Source organism: Diospyros lotus, chromosome 1, assembly GCF_014633365.1.
Source record: "Diospyros lotus cultivar Yz01 chromosome 1, ASM1463336v1, whole genome shotgun sequence".
NCBI classification, from domain to species: Eukaryota; Viridiplantae; Streptophyta; class Magnoliopsida; order Ericales; family Ebenaceae; genus Diospyros; species Diospyros lotus.
The window spans coordinates 41,148,887-41,168,003 of NC_068338.1; the positions used below are offsets into that span (position 1 = coordinate 41,148,887).

Sequence of the window (19,117 nt, forward strand, 5' to 3'; positions counted from 1 at the left end):
TATTAATTACACAACAGGGGGGTTTTAACGGCCGGCTTCTCTCGTTGTTTGTTGCTTTTCCTTTTCAACTGTCTCCTCCTCTCTATCACTGCTGCAACCCTAAGTCTTCTTCAGCTGGACACGGAGAGAGTCTCCCAGTCCGACGAACAATGGTGGTGCACAAAGCAGCAAAATACGAGGAAATCCGCCGGAAGAGGGTTGAGGAGAACAAGAAATTGATTGAACAACTGAATCTCAACAAGCTCTCTCAAGCTCTCCGTTCCACTCCCAGCCCCAAGTCCTCTCCAGTTCGTTCCGCTCCCACCCCCCCCTCCCTTTCTCTCTATATAAATATGTGTATATATATATATATATGTGTGAATGTATAATTTGGATTTTTCCATGAATAGATGAAGCGGGTGAAGCCTCGGACGCCCCAGCTGCCAGCGGATCTCTCGGTGCTTAGGAGATCCAGTCGTATTGCAGACAAACCACCAAGCAATTACAAGGAAGTGAGCACTCTCACTCTCACATTTTGCTATTTTCTCCGCAAGATGAGAAATTATCATTTAAGAGAAAACTTTAGGACTTGTTTAATTATAAAAAAAAATATTTTAAAATTTAATTCTATTTTTTTTGGTTAAATGATTAAATCTCTAGCTAAAAATAAAAACTTATTTTTTTTTAATTTTATACTATGAATTAAAAAAATATATTTTTGGTATTTTTAAATTTTTCTAAAAAAGAAGAAATATAAAATTTTAAGATATATTTAATTGTAAAATCTAAGTTAGAAAAGTAAAAAATATTTTCTACCATAGGCCTTTAATATCCCAAATTAATTGTTTACTATGGACTGCTAATTGTAAAGGTTAGGTTTATAAATACATTAACACAATTATTTTACTTATTTGATGACTTTTATTTTTTTTTAAGTATGTTTAATTGACAACAATTCATTTGTTAGAAACATTTATATTTGACATTGATGTGAAGACTATAATCTAATTTTTTAAAATTGTAGTCGAATTGAGTCAAGCTGAATTTTATTGAACTCAATCTCACTTGCAAGTCAATTTTTAAACTAGAGTCTTAAAGTTCGATTGAATTCAAGTTCAACCTCAATGCATGTGAATCAAGCTTGAGTTCGGTTTGAACTCAACTCGTCAAAAGGTTGACGAGTTGAGCTCAAATTTGTCATTTATTTTTAAATTTAATTTGTTATTTTATTTTATTATATATATATATTATATTATGTTAAATAATTAAATTAATATATAATAATTTTAACATATTTAATTTAATTATATTATTATAGTAATTTAAAGTTTAATAATTTTATATTAAACATGTATTTTTAAAATTATAAATAAATATATTAATATATTTATAAATAAATTTATTCACGAATTATTCACAAACTTTTAATTGAACATATTTTATAAATTTCTAATCAAACTTATTAATATTCACAAATTTTTAATCCACAAACTAGGAAAAAATCCACACAAACGTATTGCGGAGGCAATGTTCTCGTAAAAATAAACCAATTTTAAATCTATTAATTTGTTAATGGATTAATTGAAGGCTTTAATGGGCATCCATCGGCTTGAAAAGGAACAGCAAAAACCAAATGGCCTCATAGCACTAATTTTTTGTTTTTTTTTTTAAAAACGAGTTATTTCATTGTTACAATCTAATACTTGGATTCTGCAATTCAAGAAAGCTTCATTTCCTCACGAGAATATGCTGACAATCTCATGATGAATAACAGGAGCCTATTGAAGCATTGGGCAGGCCTAGAAGGTTCATATGTTTAGTGTTTTGTCTATAAAAAACAAGGTGCCAATATTAATTATTAGTTGCTTATCATTTACATAAGCTGCTGCTGCTGCTGCTGCTGCTTTCATCATATTTTCAGTTTAAGGACTTACAGCCATGGGCGAAGGGATTTGGCAAATCGAGTATATGCCTCGGATGAAGACCGGGCATGCGCCATAGAGAAAGCAGAAGAAATCGAATCGGGTTTAGAACCCGACTTTCCCAGCTTCGTGAAGCCCATGCTCCAATCCCATGTGACTGGAGGATTTTGGCTGGTAAAGCTCTCCATGCTCCCGATTTCGATTTACAGTACATACAGATACCAGATACATGCTCTTAAGAGTTCTTCAATCCATAATCCGCTTTGGATTTCATGTCGGAAATTTGTTTAGGGACTTCCTGTCCAGTTCTCCAAGGCACACCTTCCAGACCATGACGAGTTCATCACCTTACTGGACGAGGATGATAATGAGACCTCCACCAAGTATCTCGCCCAGAAAACGGGGCTCAGTGCCGGATGGAGAGGTTTTGCTATCGATCACCAACTAGTTGATGGTGATGCATTAGTTTTCCAACTAATCCAGCCAACAAAATTCAAGGTGATGATGTTTTTTCTGAACCCGATTTTATCATGCTTGATTGATGCATCTTTATGTGCCCTGAATGCATGCATTTTTAGTTGCAACAGGTTTATATTATAAGGGTGAACCCAGGCGAAGACAGTGATGAAGCTGCACAACAGTAGTGCTAGTAGTGTACACAAATTCGAGCAAGTACGCATACTCTAAGCTTTGAAATGTTTTTTCTATTTTTGAAACCCATTCTGAAATTATAAATGTTTTAAATATTATCGCTTTTGTTTCCATGACAAATGCTTTTCTTGACTGGTTCCAGTGAGAAGAATGCAACAAACTGAACTAGCAAATATCATCTGCGCTTCCAAAAATCAAATGGATAATAAAGCGGCGGGTACAGTGTGATGCAAGTAACCAAATATACAGTTATTTGCTATTAATTCTAAAAATAAAGAATTAGTTTTCAAAAATTGACATCAAATACCCAGTTCTTGTAAGGCAGATAGGAGTTTCTGTGTCTCAAAAGTTAAACGTTGGTGTTGTGAATTGATAATATCACATAATACAAATTAAAGGTGAACCATAATTTATATCAGTAAAGGGCCTCTCTCTTCTCCACAAAAGGTTTTTTTCATGATAAACCATATAGCTATTATGCCCATATGCATCCAACTCAAAACATATACTTTTAAGGCATAATCATATTTTGCCCACATCAATGGACATAAAAACAAACCCTTCTTCACCATAACAAATGGGATAACGTTATATTTTGCAAGAAAACAAACTAAGTTGACTTTAAATTATCCTATTTTACCTTTTTGATAAGAAAATTTATCTTCATTCTCACAAATATAAGATAATTAAGGTATAATCAGACCTGGTTATAGTGGTAAAATCTGTCTTCACAATCATATTAATTCAAGAAATGAATTTGCTTGGTTCTAAATTATCTTTAAGAAATAATAAAATAAAAATACTTTTACTAGTCATGCAAAAATGAAAATGAAAAAAAAAATGATTTTTAAAATTTCCATTATTTTCAATTTTGAGAACGATGAACCCAAGGGTCAACCTGATTCATGCCCCTGCATAATTCTTGTAAATGTCCAAAAAATACAGCAATCCACTACTCAAAACAGATTTGCAAGTTCAACTGATGTTGAATGAAATTCTAGTGGCAAAGAATGAGAACCTTCCAAACAAATCAGATAACACCAGCTATCAACATCCTTATATGGACTGTCATTTCATCCATGAGGCAACCGATGCCTGACAGATGAATGGAGTATAAACCAATTCATGTCATTCTAAATTCCCTAATATTCAAGTTAAATAGTAAAAAGGCCAGTCTAGTTACAACCATCTTTCTTCTTTCTTCAGTTACACAAACATATGTATTTCGTGTCCATACATTTTTACCCTGCTATAAACTTTTGTTTTAGAACTTGGACCTACTAGATTGCATGTGAAATGAATAACAAATTTGTTGCCTACGTTACCATTAAAGGGCCATCAATGTATATTATGAATGACAATAATAGTGTATCACGCCAGGTCAGAATCTTGTCAAAAACTGTGCAAGCTTCTTTCCAATGACAACCAGCAGTGGAAAAACAGTAGTTGGATTCTTTCTCTTTTATTCTAACTTGATATAATAATTCTCTTTATGAATGCCAAATGCATTCAGTGTTTTTGTTATTTTTCCCTACTAGTTGATAGCAGCTAATACCATCTCAACATTTCTTCCAATTTCCGATAAGTATCACGTGTTTCCACTATATTAGAAAGAAAAATTTAGGGGAAACACAAAAAACTCAAAATTACACTAAAAAAACAAAGGCAATAGAGTCCTACAATGAGACTTGGTACAACTAGATATCCTTTATGGATGTTGACAAGTCCCTTTGGTAGTTAGAAACTAAAGTAGAAGAAAAACAATATAAGAAAAATCCAGAACTCTACTCAAAATCGTCATCGTCTATAGATTTAGGAAAAGATCTTTTTTGAGGTAATTGATTTAGAAGAGAGAGTTTATGATTTAATGTTAGACTCTGTGTACCTTTCAGAGAACTTCTCACTGATTTCAAATTCACGCTTTGCAAGTTCTTGCAAAATGTAGGAATTGTGTTCTTGACAGAAGCAATATTCGAAGAAACTGACGGCATTGAATTGTGCCTCAAGTTCTCCTTTGAACTGGACTTGTTTCCATTTCCTTCTACTACAGTGGTCTTGGATTCAATAGGCACAAGCTTCCCGTCTATTTGGTTTGTGAAAACAAATGTGACCTGCAACATTAGAAGTGTTAGATCTAGGCAATCTGGTTGCCCTAAGATGAGGGAATGGTAATCATGTTAACATTCTCCTGTGTTTCTAGTTTAAGTGAATGCAATGATTTATCACATGCGTATAGTGGGTAAAAGCAAACTATGCTGTTCTAGCTTGTATCGTACCAACTAGAAAAGGATAATACACAGTACCAGACTTTTGTTTCTCTTCTTATTTTTTTGTTTTTCTGTTTCTTTCTTCCTTCTTTTGGCTCGGGAGGGGGTTGATAAGGATCAGGGAAGATAAATAGGAAATATATTTTGGAAGTAAGAGTAATTCAAAAACAAATTAGGGTTATCTGGCCATGTTTATTTTATTTTAGGTATTTTTGGAAGCAGAATATAGTAGGATTAGCCAAGCAAGAGGAAAAAGACACATTTTATTGATGCTGAATACATAGAATTTTCTGAGCTTCCCTCTCTGTCTCTTCTCTTCCCATCCCTGTTTCTACTGACTGTTCCCTCTTCTTTTCTAGTTTCTTCCTCTTCCTCATCTCTTTTCTCTTCTCTCTTTTGAGTTTTGTCTCACCCTCAGTTCTGAATGGGGAGGGGTTTGTGTTAAGGGAGGCAAAATCTTCTAAAACAACATAACAAACATCCTCAACCATGAAATTTTGTAATTGAAAGATTCTCCTGGTGACCTTTAAGCATGCTTTAATGCTAAAATTACTTTCATGGTAAAGATATTTGATCAATGCTATAGGAAGCATGAACTTGTATCTTAAGAAGTTACTGTAACCGAGGGAAGCAAAGAGTTTTCCAATGAAAAAAAAAAACTCAACAATATACAAAACTGCAACTCTTAGCACCTCCTCTCCAGCTGAGGCTTGAAAAATAGCATCAGGCACTGATGATGCAGAAAAGTGATGCCCCCAACTGCCCAGATCCTCCTCCAGGGGAGTTCCTACCTGAAAAAATAAGGCAGAGAATTTCAGAGAGATTGTTAGAATCAGTAACATTGAGTCTCGAAAAACATAAACCAACACCATTTCTATGATCAAGTGAACTTAACTAACCTGTTTCTCTGAGCTTCGCAACTTATGGAGGCACCCCGAAATGCAAGCAAATCCTCCTATATCATCTTGATCTGATTGACAATGTTCACTTGTTGAACTGATGCCCTCCATCTGGTCTATTTTATCAGCCCTCTCGTCTAAGACTGCATCATAGTTTGGACAACGGATGCAACCCATCTTCTCATGAATATCAGATCTGAATGGATAACAAAAAAATGAAAGAAAGAAAGAAAGGCAGGTTAGGTATATCTCCATATTGTGCAATAAGATCCTAGACATTAGTTACTCAAGCAAGTAAATCAGTTAGTAATATAATTAGGTTAACGGCAAGGATGAGAGAGACATCAAAGCTTTCAGCCATCAATAAGTAGTATATATTGTTTAAGATAGCATATAGAAGGTGCCTTATCTTCTTTAGCTTTCATCAAGAAAAAAAATGACACCTCTGTTCAGTCAACAAAATAGTAAATTGATTTCCATTCATCAACTTGTTTGAAAGAGAAGATCATCCAGTAAGGAATTTTAAGAAGAAATTTTACAGGAAGAGGAACCTACCTCACATCATGAAAAGTGAACAGATCCCGTAGATCTTCTGTTGACAGAAAGTTGCCCTGTAATTACAACTTTAGTGTTATACAGTTGAAGGCTTTTAAATAGCATCACAGAATCAGAGCAAGTACCTGGGCATTTGTTTTATCTGTTTGCTCCTGCTGAATAACTTTTTGGAGCCCTTCTTTTGACATCTGACGCTGATACACCTGCATGCATACAATTAGTCCTTAAAGCTCAAGCGTGGTTTGTCTTTAATTTATTTCACTAATTTACGCAATAAATCACTAATTACATCCTTAAAATACATGTACTGCAAAAAAGAGTAGAAATGGTAATATCAAATAAATTGCTGCTGTGTCAAAACCTTTTCTTCAATGGTTCCAGCACTCAAAAACCTATAGATGTACACCCTCTTCTTTTGCCCATCCCTCCAGACTCTTGCAGCAGCCTGCATATAGGTTAGAGAGAGAGAGAGAGAGAACATAATAAACAAAAACTCAATTTGCATCCAAACACAATATGATATTTCTTTTTTAGTTCATGTTACAGTCCTTATGATAGACCTTGGGAAAGTAATTACTTGTTTGTCATTGGCAGGATTCCAATCAGGATCAAACAAGACCAATCGATTCCCACCTATCAAATTGAGGCCACAACCACCAGCCTTGCTGCTCAAGAGAAAGACAAACTCATCCTGCAAGACGGAAATCGAATTTGTTTCATCAACTCATATTTTGGCAATGCTAATTTTCTTGGACCGAATTAGGTACCTTCAATGGATCATTGAAACAGTTGACCAACTTTTGCCGTTTACTGATTGATGTAGTTCCATCAAGCCTTAAGAAGGGATATCTTCTTTCGCGACACAATTGAGCAAAAAGGTCCAATGTCTGAAGAAGTAAAACTAAAAATATTTAATGTAAATAACATGAAAGGTTATATCAAGAGACTACAAAATCAGCAGCTGTTATACAGCAGTAAATGTGATCAGAAACACGAAAAATCAATTTAAAGAGAACAATTTGTGAGAGTTCACTTTCAAAGTGAAAAATACACAGTCCGGGTAGTTTTACACTGAAAGTTCATACAAGAATTGTGTTTGCAACAGATAAAAAACACAAGATGTGCTTTTATGGTGTGATTGACCTAATATGTCTTATGGGTTATCTCCATCACCATTGATTTGCCTGGGATATGCTCTTCGAATTTTTTTTCTATATTTTCTCCATCAGAGTTTGTCATCTCACCAACCAAAGAGAAAAGAAGGGTCAGATAAAACTACTTAAGTTGGCAAGATTCACAATCTAAGAGCTACAGCTACCTGTGTGTAGTTTGAGACAAGGACAATCCGGTCATCAGTTCTCTGACGCAGCTGGGCCAGTAACCGAGCTAAGACATGCATTTTTCCAGATAGCTCAACCCAAGCCCCATCACCACCAGTCCAAGATCCAGATCTAACCGAAAAACAGAGATAATTTTGTGATGCCAAGAATATTTGGACAAGAAATTCAGAACTACAAGAAAAGAACAAGGATAAAAAAAAAAGAAAGAAAAAAGGAATGACTTACCTTCCAGAGAACATTTCTGGAGGGAAAAGGCTCGAGCAGTCCTCAAATCCTGATTTTCCAGAACTACCACTTTTTATGGTATCATATATGAGCTTCAAAGTAAAATAACATGCATGAAAACACAGCATCTATCTTATTAAGCGTCAAGGCTAAGTATGAAGGAAATATATCAAAGTGGTCGAAGCAAAATGATGTCACTGAGAGTTAGTCAGAATCTAGCCTAGGAGATCAAATCCAAGCCCACTGCTGTAGATTGGTGAAGTTCCTCACAGTCAAAAACCAATGCCAGTTTCAGAAGACAAGGATCACTACTCAGATATTCACTAATATAGCAAACAAAGTACTCATGCCAACCATATCAAGGGAAAAAAAAAAGGAACAAGGGTCGTTTGTTGGCAAAGGGGTACCTAACTATCAGATTTGTAGTGACTTATTACCTGCATTTGTTGTAGATAATAATTTCACAAGATTTTACACTTTCATAATATGTTAAACATAATGTAAGGGTTCAATATTTGTCATTATTTGCTGTTATTAAGTGGACTTATAGCAAATTTATAACCCTAAACCATCTGTTTCTTTCACATCATTTTGTTGATGTAAAATTTCTTTAGCAGAAAGAGCTATACCTATAATATGGCCAAACCATTGCGAGAATTTATTGGTCTCCAGAACAAAGAAGTAACCTTGCTTTGATGGTATAATTTGTCCCTTAACAATGTAAGTCGCCAAGGGTATGTTATACCATATAAGGTCTGGATGTGCTTCAACATCTTTAATAGTGCATAGCCTTCTGATTCGAGGATAAAAACTATGCTATTGCTGGCCAATATATAAAAGCAGAATATTAAGTTGTAGGGATTTTGCAATTTTAGAATCTCATATACTCAACAAAATTTTTAGTATTCAATTTTTACTTATAGGAAGGAATAAGCCAGAAGGAAAGGGCTTTTGCAATTTTAGAATCTCATATACTCAACAAAAATTTTAGTATTCATTTTTTACTCATAGGAAGGAATATGCCAGAAAGAAAAGGGGGGAAAAAAAACTCCTAACACATATTATTATCCTTCAAGAAATACACCTTGGGATGATTGCAAAGCTTCTTAAGAACTATATATTACTTGCAGAGGAAATAGATAACATGCATTGATTGTTTTGTGCAAGTTTTAGAATTTGTAGTCAGATTACACAACCTTGTATCTTCATTACTTATCTCCAGTATGAAATACACCACACCACAAACAAGACACTTCATAGATATTATCCTTCAGTAAATACCTTTGGATGATTGCAAAGCTTTTTAAGAGCTGTGATGCAAGCCAATATCTTTGATTGCTTCATCTCTTCTGTGATTGCTTGTTTAACCTGCATTTTACAAAAGCAAAAGTACAATCTAACAGTTCCTGTTGTGTACTTCATACATTTATGCAATCTTAAAAGGCAAAAATAGCTACACAAAAAAATGAGAACTTACATTTCTAGAATGCACAAAATGGTTATATAACTCTAGTTGGAGAGGAGCCAACTTGCAACAAACAACTTCAACAATCTGCAAGAACAATTACTCAATAAGCACATGATCAGTGCAAAAGGATAAAAAAGCAATGCTGATATAAAAAAAGGAATTTAAATACTATGGAAATCTAAATTGAGGGGTATAGAACACAATATCCTGTCCAAAGAAAAATCTTATATTGACAGGCCAACAGGGAGAAGGATCAATCTGATAAGATGACAATTAATAATTGAATCTACTTAAAGAGCAGAATGTTAATTCTATCCCCCCTACAGTCCCCACCCAACCAATAGAATATAACCTAATCTGGTCTCTTTGAGTTTCAGCCAATGAATGTTACATTTACATCCAAGCTCTACTACAAAGGCAAGAATGTTGTTAAAACTATATAAAATTTGTTGATAGCACAACCTGTTAAACAAAATGGAGGATGAAATCTACCCTACTTCCAAAAAGAAAAAGGAATCTCAGCTTGACAATTCTTAGAACTCCATAAGTTTGCCATGTTAATCAGCTCTAGACAATTCTTGATTAGCTTCCCAGCTCCAAAACTGTTTATACAAGAACTGGAAGAATGATTATCCTAACATAAAAAGTTCCGAAGGCCAAGATAATCCAACAGAATTTGATTCCCAAACCATAGGGAAAATTTAATTAAAGGACAAAAAGTGTCTCTAGCCTGCATGTAACATGGCCTAATGAGGCTAAATAGAGCTCAAGAGAGATGCTATTGAGTATTTTGTTGCTCCTCTCTCTCTCTCTGTGGGGCATGATGGAAGGGCAAACATCTCATCATTGGGTTAAAAAACAATAAAGTGAAATAACATCATGAATAATTCCTTTATACACTGTTGTTAGAATCGTGCGATTCACAATCCGAATCATACGATTCGACTCAATTCATATAGAAATCGAGTCGAATCTATAGAGTGAATCGAAAATCTCTTAGAATCGTCCATGAATCGCACGATTCGTCCAATTCGTGCGACTTCATCTGCATGTGCGCTTTAATCAAATATTCGTCTGATTTGGCTATGTTTGAAGACAAAGAAGATGATGAAAATGATGATACTCTTGAACTTGAAGACGAAGATGATTGATAACTAGTGAAGATTATAAACAATGGAGTTTATTAGTAGCCTAATAGTTGTAGTTTTTTTTCTTTTTTCTAGCTTGTTATTTTGAAAGTGGTTTGGTTTGGTGTAATTTAAATTTAAAACATGAATATGTTTTTGTCTTTTGGTATAATTTTAAGCTTAGCAAATATATTTAGAAGTATTATTTATCTATTTATATTTAAAAGAATTGATCATGGTGGGCACGTTATTAATTTTCTATGGATATATATTATTTATAGTTGAAATTGAGAATGTGTACTGAATCTTACGATTCGATTCAAAACTCGATTTAACAACTATGCCTTTATATATGCCCAAAAGGATGTGTATAAAATCAAGTCAACAGTCTAATATGAGGTGAGCAATTACTTCAAGGGCATGACAACCATATGAACAAAAATAAATAAATAAAGAGTCTAATTTATCTGAAATGTTGAATTTAAAAAGACATATAATGTTAATAAGACTGATCACTAAACAATGGATCAAGCATGAAAAATGAATTACTACAATCGCAAACGGATAATGGCAACTTCAAGAATTCAAATGGCAAACTGGTCAAGTGCCCATACCTTTGGCGGTAAGTGATTGGATAACAGGGCATTGGTCCTCCTCAATATAAACTGAAAACATGCATATGAGTCATAATTAGATGTAAAGCTGAAGTCTGCTAATTGCACACTTTTTTAACCTACACACCGTATCAAAACAATTTTTTTCTTTTTTTTTTTGGCCATCAAATTACTTGATATTTTGTAAATTACATTACGATCATATATTGCTTTCTCAAGGAACAAAGTGAGTATGCTGCAAGAGTTATATACATTCCAGGAAGAGAATATCACCTGATTTACTTTTGCACTAAGTTCCACAGAACGCTCATCACCTAGTTTCTTCTCTTCTTCAGTGGCAGTCGGTTCTCTTCCACCAATGATTGGCATCTTAATTTACCATGTATTAGAGTTAAAAATTAGCACAAACATATGCCAAGAAGTAGAAAGGGGTAAGCAAACAGCATCTTGGTAATTGCAAACTATACATGAATTCAAATTTGAGGAAGTCCAATAGAAAAACAGCAATTTCCAAACAATACTTCCTGCCACTTGATTTCCTATCATATTGATACCATTAAATAGAGCCAAAATATATTTGGTAGATTAGGTGATAGTTCGTTCTCTAACATTAAATCATAGTAAATTTCAGATCAACTGGTAACATAAATTTATGGCTATGCCATAATGTTCAGAATGTGCAGCAATGAGCTCACCTCATAGTACCGTCGAAAATATGCAGCATCACCCAATATTCCAGGATTAGCAAAGTTAACCATTGCATAGAACTCTTCTAGGTCATTCTGAGGTTGATATGGAAATAAAAGTAGAGGCAGACTTATATAAGATGAGGAAGATCTTGATAACATGAAATATATCAAAAATCAAATATGTCAGACCTGCATTGGAGTTCCTGACAATAGAATGCGACGCTTGCACGAGAGAGCAGCTAATGCCTGAGCCAGAAGACTTCTTAAATATATTCACCAAACCAGACAAGTTAGGAGCAAAATATCAGATTTAGATCTTACTCGATTTGTCAATGTCTGATCATTTTTCAGTCGGTGAGCTTCATCACATATGAGAAGATCACAGGATCCATCACTGCTGAATTTTGATGAATGCATCCGAAATGTCTCATAAGAAACTATCAATACCTGGGAGAGTAACAAGTTGTCACTTCATGACTCCAGATAAAACCCAGATAATTATATTGATTTACCTGTATATGACTACAAGGATTGGTGAAGCTGTCAATTCCAAAGACAACATCATTTCGAGTGCTCTCACACAAAGCAACAAGATGAACTCTATCTCCAATCCACTTCTTAATTTCAGCTTCCCAATTGCTCACAAGGCTGGTTGGAGTTACAATTATAGCCTTCTTAACCATGGGTTTCCCATCAAATCCCTGATGAAGAAGAGTATACAATAATGTGATTGATTGCAAAGTCTTTCCCAAACTGCAAAAGCAAACACTAAATATTAAAAACCCCAAAATCCTGGTAGATAAAGTACGACGGAAAACCACAAGGGTGTTTGAGCTGATAATCAAGAAGGGTCAGGTATTTACCCCATATCATCAGCCAAAATGCATCCATTTATATTGGCAGCACTATATAACCCCGAAACACATTCAAACATGAACTGAACACCCTCCCTGCATAGGAATTAATAAAATGACCTTTTCAGTATAGAATAGTTGCAATCTGATTCACGGAAATGAATTCAAAATATGGAGAATATAATTAGCAATCATAAAAACATGAGTATATATTTATAATATAAGTAGGTTTTAACAATGATATTATAGTTATATAAAAAGATTCCAAATTAATTATGTAACTATTATTGGATGTGTAAGCATGAACAAACATAAAAATATCAGTCTCTGTACGCTGAATTAAAACTATGGATACCAAAACCAACTGTGGAATCTTTAGTTGGAAGAAATACCTTTGATGGGGACGAAGGAAGCGGACAAGCAAAGGATCCACTATTACTGGCACAAAATTACCAGTTTCTTCTTCACGTTCCTCCGGTTGCCACAGGACCAATGACTCAACTCCTGGTGGAAGACTAACGATCTCTTCCGGCACTTCTTTCTCAGGAATAGAGGGAATGTTAAATCTATTGGTAATTGAAATTAGTGCAGGACTCTTAGAGCCCCAAGGGACAAACCGCTTGCGAGCCCAAAGACGACGAAAGAGCTGCTCATTCTTGTTACTGTATCCATTAGAAGAGGGAGGCTTAAAGGGTTTCCTAACTACAGCTGCTCCTTCAGTCACCGAAAGCACCCTTGGAATTAAAGACTGTCTTTTCACAACAAGATTGCCTCTGATAAAACCACAGTAACTGGTCGTTAATTTATCCGAATACCTCCAGGAACAGGAGAGAACTATATTTCCACCTTTATTTATAAGAATACTAGTCTGTTTTGTGGCGTTTTATGCACTAACTAAAAACCATTTTCAACTTATCAGATTACACAATATTGAGAGTGCAGAAGCGTGAAATGAGGACATACAAATTAAACAATGAAGTAAACCTTGCTTTGGTGATAAAACAGATATTCATCCACGTAATGTTATCTATCTAATTTAAATGTTGGAAACCCTAGAAAACCAAAAAGTTTCCACCGTACGCAAATAGGTTACGGAGACGAAGTTTAACAAAAAAATTTGGAAATCAGGACCTACCTCACGAGGGCGGCTATATTTTTCGATTTACGGCTGTCATTTGGCGGAGGTCGCCGAATCGCGGATGGTTCTCGAACATTATCACCGTCACAGTTAACATTTTCATCATTGTAAGATTCAGGTTCAGATTCAGACTGAGATTGTTCCGATTCGTCGCGGTCGCAAGTGAATTCGTCGTTTGAATCGGTGGAGTCGGAAAGTGAAGGGACTTGGTCGTCGTCGTCGTCGTCCATAATGTACCCGTCCGACTGGCGCTTCGCACACCGTCACTGTCGGCTTTACAGGGTGGGATGCATTTTAAGTCGTCCAAATTTGGCGGTACATTTCAAGCCAATAGGCCCTGTTTGGCTACCGGGTTATTATCCTCTCCTCACCGGTTAGACTAATCTCATTTATTTTCTATTATTACCAAGAAAAATAAGGCAAAATGTAAAATAATCACTATATTTTATGAAACTAAATTAATTATTATATATTTACAATAAATTAAATAAGTTATTATATTTTAATTTATAAAAATAATAATAAAAAATATATAATTATCTTGCCTTCTTTATTTTTTTTATCTTAAATGAAAAGTTTAATATGAGTTATTTGACAAATGTGCAAATGCGTGATTCTTAATTAAAATAATAAAATCTTAATTTTAATTTCAAAATAAAAGAATGACTACCAAAATTTTGTCTTAATTTTTGGTAAGTCATTGTTGTAAAATATTTTACTTAAAAAATATGTTTACCCTTTTTTACAATCCAAATAATGAGAAATAATTAAAATGTTCAATTTAAGTCAAAACAAACGAAGCCCTCATTGATATTTAGCATGCTTATTGGGTTTCAATTTTTTGTTTTCAGTTTGATGATTATTTTGAAAATAAAAATAGCCTCTCATAACTTATTTTTAATCTTTAAAACATTAATTAATTTTTTTAAAAAATTAAAAATAAAACAATAATAAAAATAATTTCATATTTTCAACGTATTTGTATTTAGACGTGTATAAGAAGTTAACATTACAACAACATATCCAGCTTTTATCCAATTATGTGGGGTCAGTTATATGAATTCTATATTTCTATGTATTTTTATCTTTTGTCGTATCTTCATTTAGGTCCATACACTTCATATATAAAAAGTTAAGATTTAAAAAAAAAAAAAAAAAAAAAAACTAGCTTCACAAGTGTTACATGAGTGTTAATAGGCCCTAATTTTCAATGTCAAATCATCCACAGATGGACAAGAAAAGGCCAAAACAGGGAAGAAAGAACATAAAGAACAATGGAAGATTAACAATGTGGGGAGAACAATGCTTATATAGCAGAGACATAATTCTATATCATCTTCTTAATTATAATAAACTGCCTGCCCGATCAGCATTCTAGCAAAATATAAAGCTTGACATCATCTACTAAATGGTTGATTTTAGAAGCGGAGAAGCTGACTTAGCCAAAAAAACATAAAAAAAAAAAAAAAAAAAGCAGCAGCAGCAGAGAAGCTGGGGTCGAGTACCTGTAAGATCAGAGTATCAGAGACAACTTCAGAAACTGAAGAAAGCTACGATTCATGCTGGAATGTCAATAATTCATTCATCTCAACTGCACTGCCGCAAACTCCTGAGAATGAGCACATTCCATCAAAATCAACAACCTAATTTGGATACCGCTTTCATTGTGTCTTCCTTTCTGGGAGCTCACTATGGCCTCGTACTCCTCCGGAGAGATCTTAGCATTCAATTTGCACTGGCACGTTGGGCAATAGCTTAAGACCAGGAAAATATATTAGATGATAACTGGCATAGGCTGGCAGATCCAGATGCCTCTTAACCCTGTGATGAGAAACAAAATGATGCACATTTTCCAATGCTGTCAGGAAGAAGAAGCAAGTTAATTTCATTCACCGACAGCATCCATGGCAATTAAGGAATAGAAAGATTTTGAAGTCAGAGGAAGAGGATTTTATCAGAAAAATGGATTAGACATAGGGAAAGAATCAGTTATGGAGCATATCCTTTTTGGAGGGTTTCCTTTCACCAACTATAAATGGATCCTATATTTAAATGGTAAAAAGTTAGAAACATGTGGATCAAAATAGTGAAAATTACAATAATGCTGGACGACTGGATAGAAGATGGACTCGATAGAAATTTGTAGCAATATTCCCGATCAGAAAGAAGAAAAAAGATGTAAAAGAGATATAAGAAAATAAAAGAAAGACAGTTTCTATATTTATTTGGGTGACGGTGGCTTTCCATTATCCAAATCCTCCATCACCTCAATATCCTTGCGTGCCGTTATCTTCTGCACATAACCTGAAAGTATGCAAATACAGAAAGTACGGAAATTCAGACACTTAAACTAAGGTATTCTGCGTCCATAATCAGAGTTAAGTGTAAAAAAGATCATAGACAACCTCATTATATGTCAGAAGCTTGGAAAATCACCCTATAGCATACCCGCCCACAAACAGGAAACACAGGTGAGCATGAACGAGTTAAGTTACATTAAGATGTGATTAAACCTAGATCTGAATGAGTTGCACGCTACTGTATTGAGCATTAACAATCAAATAAAATTCCATTAATGAATGGATTTGGTTCAGGAGTAACAAGTCCACAAACTTATAGAACTGATGGCTATACAACAAAGCCTTGTCCCTACAAGACATCCTAGAAACACTAAAATTCCAACAAGAAAATCTAGTTTTATAGCTTCCATGCACCTCCATGTTCCAACAAGAAAATCTAGTTTTATAGCTTCCATGCACCTCCATGAGGAAACCAACATTATGTCCTCATACTGACCTCCAAAGGACAAAAACGAGAAGGAAAATTCATCTAGAACTGAGAATTGACAGCTATACATTATTTTTTTTAGGTGAATAATTATCTTAAAAATCAGGTTCAAAACATCAGCAACAACATGTTTATCATAAAGAGCTGGTATAAACTTCATTCCCGTCACTGAAAAGGCTAGTTGGTCAACTAGCAAATCATCACCACACGGAAATTGGTGGCTGGAAAATCTTTTATTTTTGGCTAGGTGTAAACATATTTTGAGTAAATTACATCAGCTCCATAAAAGTTTCAGGCCTACATATTCCTTCTTATGAGACGAATGTTTGTCCACCTTTTGCCTATTAACAAGAAATTCCCTTGTTGATGCCATTTAAAAGGAATTTAGTTAGAAAAAATTCCATTTACAAGTAACAACAATTAAAGGACTATAATTTCCCTTGTTAATAGGCATGGATGTACTCTTAGCAAAAAAAAAAAAAAAAAGGCATAGATGTATGATTGAGGTATAAATGTGATACCCATGTATTAAGTTTCTCAGTATAAACACATACTAAGATAACTCTAATTAGGTGTTCGGTATCCTTCCATTTCATGCAAAGATTTACATGGTATTAGAGTGTTAATCCATCATACCTGCTCAAAATTGTTAAAACATTGTTGCTTTAATTTAATAACAAGTATTTTTGTTTTCAAATCAGATAAATTGTTTTATCTAAGGGTGTGTTTGATAACATAAAAATTGCACGGAAAATGTCACATCTAAAGGATTGAATTCCATCTTTACTGTTTGACACACTACATTTTCCATGGAATTGAATTCCATTATACAACTATTAAAGTATGTTTTGATCTATTCTCTATGAAAATTTCCATCTAGGGGGGAGGTGGTTTTTGTTTTTCATGCAAGTTGAAAAATATTTTTCTTTCCAACTAAATGCTATCAAATACACCCTAAGATTCGTTTGAACAAAAAAATGGCCCAGCTAGGTACTGACCTAACCAGGCCATGGGAATAAAAAATCACTTTCAAACAAAATCAAAATAAAGAAAGCTTCTTTATTTTGATTTTTCTTTATATTGGATCTTTTCAGCCCTTACCTTATCTAAATAGAATTGCTGATAAAAGTTGTACATATCTATGTAATAAATAATAAAGAGAAAGACTTTTTTAATCCTTATTTACATGTAATCTAACATGGTAATTGTCCTTTTTTTTAATTGAAGGGTGCACCCACCTCTGTTGATTGTCCTGATGAAGTCAAATCACTCCAACTTGTTCAAGAAGCTCAACATATAAATATTAAAATTATACCCTTAATAATACATCTAATTACAAAAGTGCCTATTAATGCTATCCTTTAAGCTAGAGCACACCTGCTATATATTCCAAAATTGTTATAAAGAAAGTCACTCTTTAACTCCTCAAGTTTTAGTAAACAAACCTGCTAGCCGATTCAGACGTCAAATATTGATCATATTTTGCATCTTTTTCCTAATATTCAGACGTCAAATATTGATCATATTTTGCATCTTTTTCCTAATAAAGTGACAATCAACCTCAATGCACCCTGTCCTTTCGTGACATGTAAGTGAAAATGACAAGTTGCTTTTTGATTATCACACATTAACTGCATACACTATGAATGTTGGACTCCATGCAAGAATATGATTCAACCATATCAATTTGCATCTATTATATATTTATATGTCATATCTCTATACCCAGATTCAGCAACAGACTAAGTTATAACTTCTAGATACTAAAATTTAAGATTCCATTGGTATTTCACTAGCCGAGCTCATCCAAAACTAATAAGAATATACTTGGGAAGAAGAAGAGAGAATATCAAAACCCAAACAAGGGGGAAAAAAGAAAGAAATAAAGCAAAGAGAAGCAATTAAAAGGAATCTTGGTAGGATATTTCTTTCAAAATGAAAGCCCTCCAATTAACAAAATCATTCTGTATAAAAATTTCAAACTTTATTTGTTTGTTCGTCATTATCAAAATGTTTCATATTTATTAAATAATTTCAGAATGATGCTGTCATGATGCTCTTAATATGCAGGGGATCCATTGCCAAGAACTGACCCTTGCCACTTAAGTAAACCATTTTCCCTGACCCCACCCTTCCTACCTAACTAATCTCTTCCTCCTTGAATTTTACGATGAGAGATACTTCATAAAGTCAAACATCATCCTCACATATTATAAACATTTTTCCAGTAATGACAATCCAAGCAATAAAGATAAAAGAGAGGATAAAATGACTGATAATACCTCTTAACTCCACAGCTTTTATTCTTGTTGCCAACATATTCCTAAACAGTTCAGAAGCAGCCTAGGACAATATCAAATCAAGGTTTCAAAACATATTTATTCTCCTTGAGCACAGGTTATCTGGTAGCCCAAAGACTGTCAAGGGTCTTTGGTTAGAATGAAAGTCCAATGTGGATGGTAGACGGGGAGGAAGGGGTGCTCACTCTATAGAGAGAGAATAAGGTTCATACCAGGGGCAAACATCAACAGCAGTTTTCAGAAATAAGAGCTAGCATTTAAAGGTGCAATATGGTTAAGATAGGGTTAACGGATCCTTTTCC

At 34.1% G+C, this 19,117-nt stretch overlaps 3 protein-coding genes across 6 annotated transcripts in view; 1 reads left to right on the forward strand and 2 right to left on the reverse strand.

Annotated features, from left to right (window-relative positions):
- On the forward strand, positions 1-7,046 carry LOC127806075 (B3 domain-containing protein At3g19184-like). Of its 4 annotated transcripts, none has more exons than XM_052343072.1 (7): positions 1-287; positions 390-491; positions 1,754-1,785; positions 1,901-2,075; positions 2,193-2,399; positions 2,480-2,573; positions 6,868-7,046. In XM_052343072.1, the coding sequence occupies exons 1-6, from the start codon at positions 150-152 to the stop codon at positions 2,543-2,545; spliced, it is 720 nt and encodes a 239-aa protein (XP_052199032.1). In that variant the 5' UTR covers positions 1-149; the 3' UTR covers positions 2,546-2,573; positions 6,868-7,046. The 4 variants fall into 4 exon arrangements, with proteins under 4 accessions (XP_052199032.1, XP_052199039.1, XP_052199057.1 ...); XM_052343079.1 differs by lacking the exon at positions 6,868-7,046 and adding an exon at positions 2,695-2,898; XM_052343097.1 differs by lacking the exon at positions 6,868-7,046 and adding an exon at positions 2,695-2,892 and having other exon boundaries at positions 3-287; positions 2,489-2,573.
- LOC127806061 (protein CHROMATIN REMODELING 25) lies at positions 2,980-15,361 on the reverse strand. The gene is made up of 22 exons (XM_052343055.1): positions 15,234-15,361; positions 13,726-14,065; positions 12,983-13,363; positions 12,600-12,686; positions 12,249-12,489; positions 12,058-12,183; positions 11,926-11,982; positions 11,743-11,829; positions 11,321-11,416; positions 11,048-11,098; positions 9,316-9,390; positions 9,120-9,206; positions 7,839-7,930; positions 7,592-7,724; positions 7,041-7,160; positions 6,851-6,964; positions 6,635-6,718; positions 6,399-6,476; positions 6,274-6,329; positions 5,719-5,914; positions 5,512-5,610; positions 2,980-4,663 (listed from the first exon to the last, which is right to left on the reverse strand). The coding sequence occupies exons 2-22, from the start codon at positions 13,956-13,958 to the stop codon at positions 4,337-4,339; spliced, it is 2,820 nt and encodes a 939-aa protein (XP_052199015.1). The 5' UTR covers positions 13,959-14,065; positions 15,234-15,361; the 3' UTR covers positions 2,980-4,336.
- Positions 14,891-19,117, reverse strand: part of LOC127806093 (protein disulfide-isomerase SCO2) — a 14,638-nt gene continuing 10,411 nt past the window's right edge. Inside the window, exon 3 of the mRNA XM_052343109.1 lies at positions 14,891-16,032. Within this exon, the coding sequence (XP_052199069.1) occupies positions 15,950-16,032 (83 nt within the window). The 3' untranslated portion in view covers positions 14,891-15,949. The remainder of the gene's footprint in view (positions 16,033-19,117) is intronic.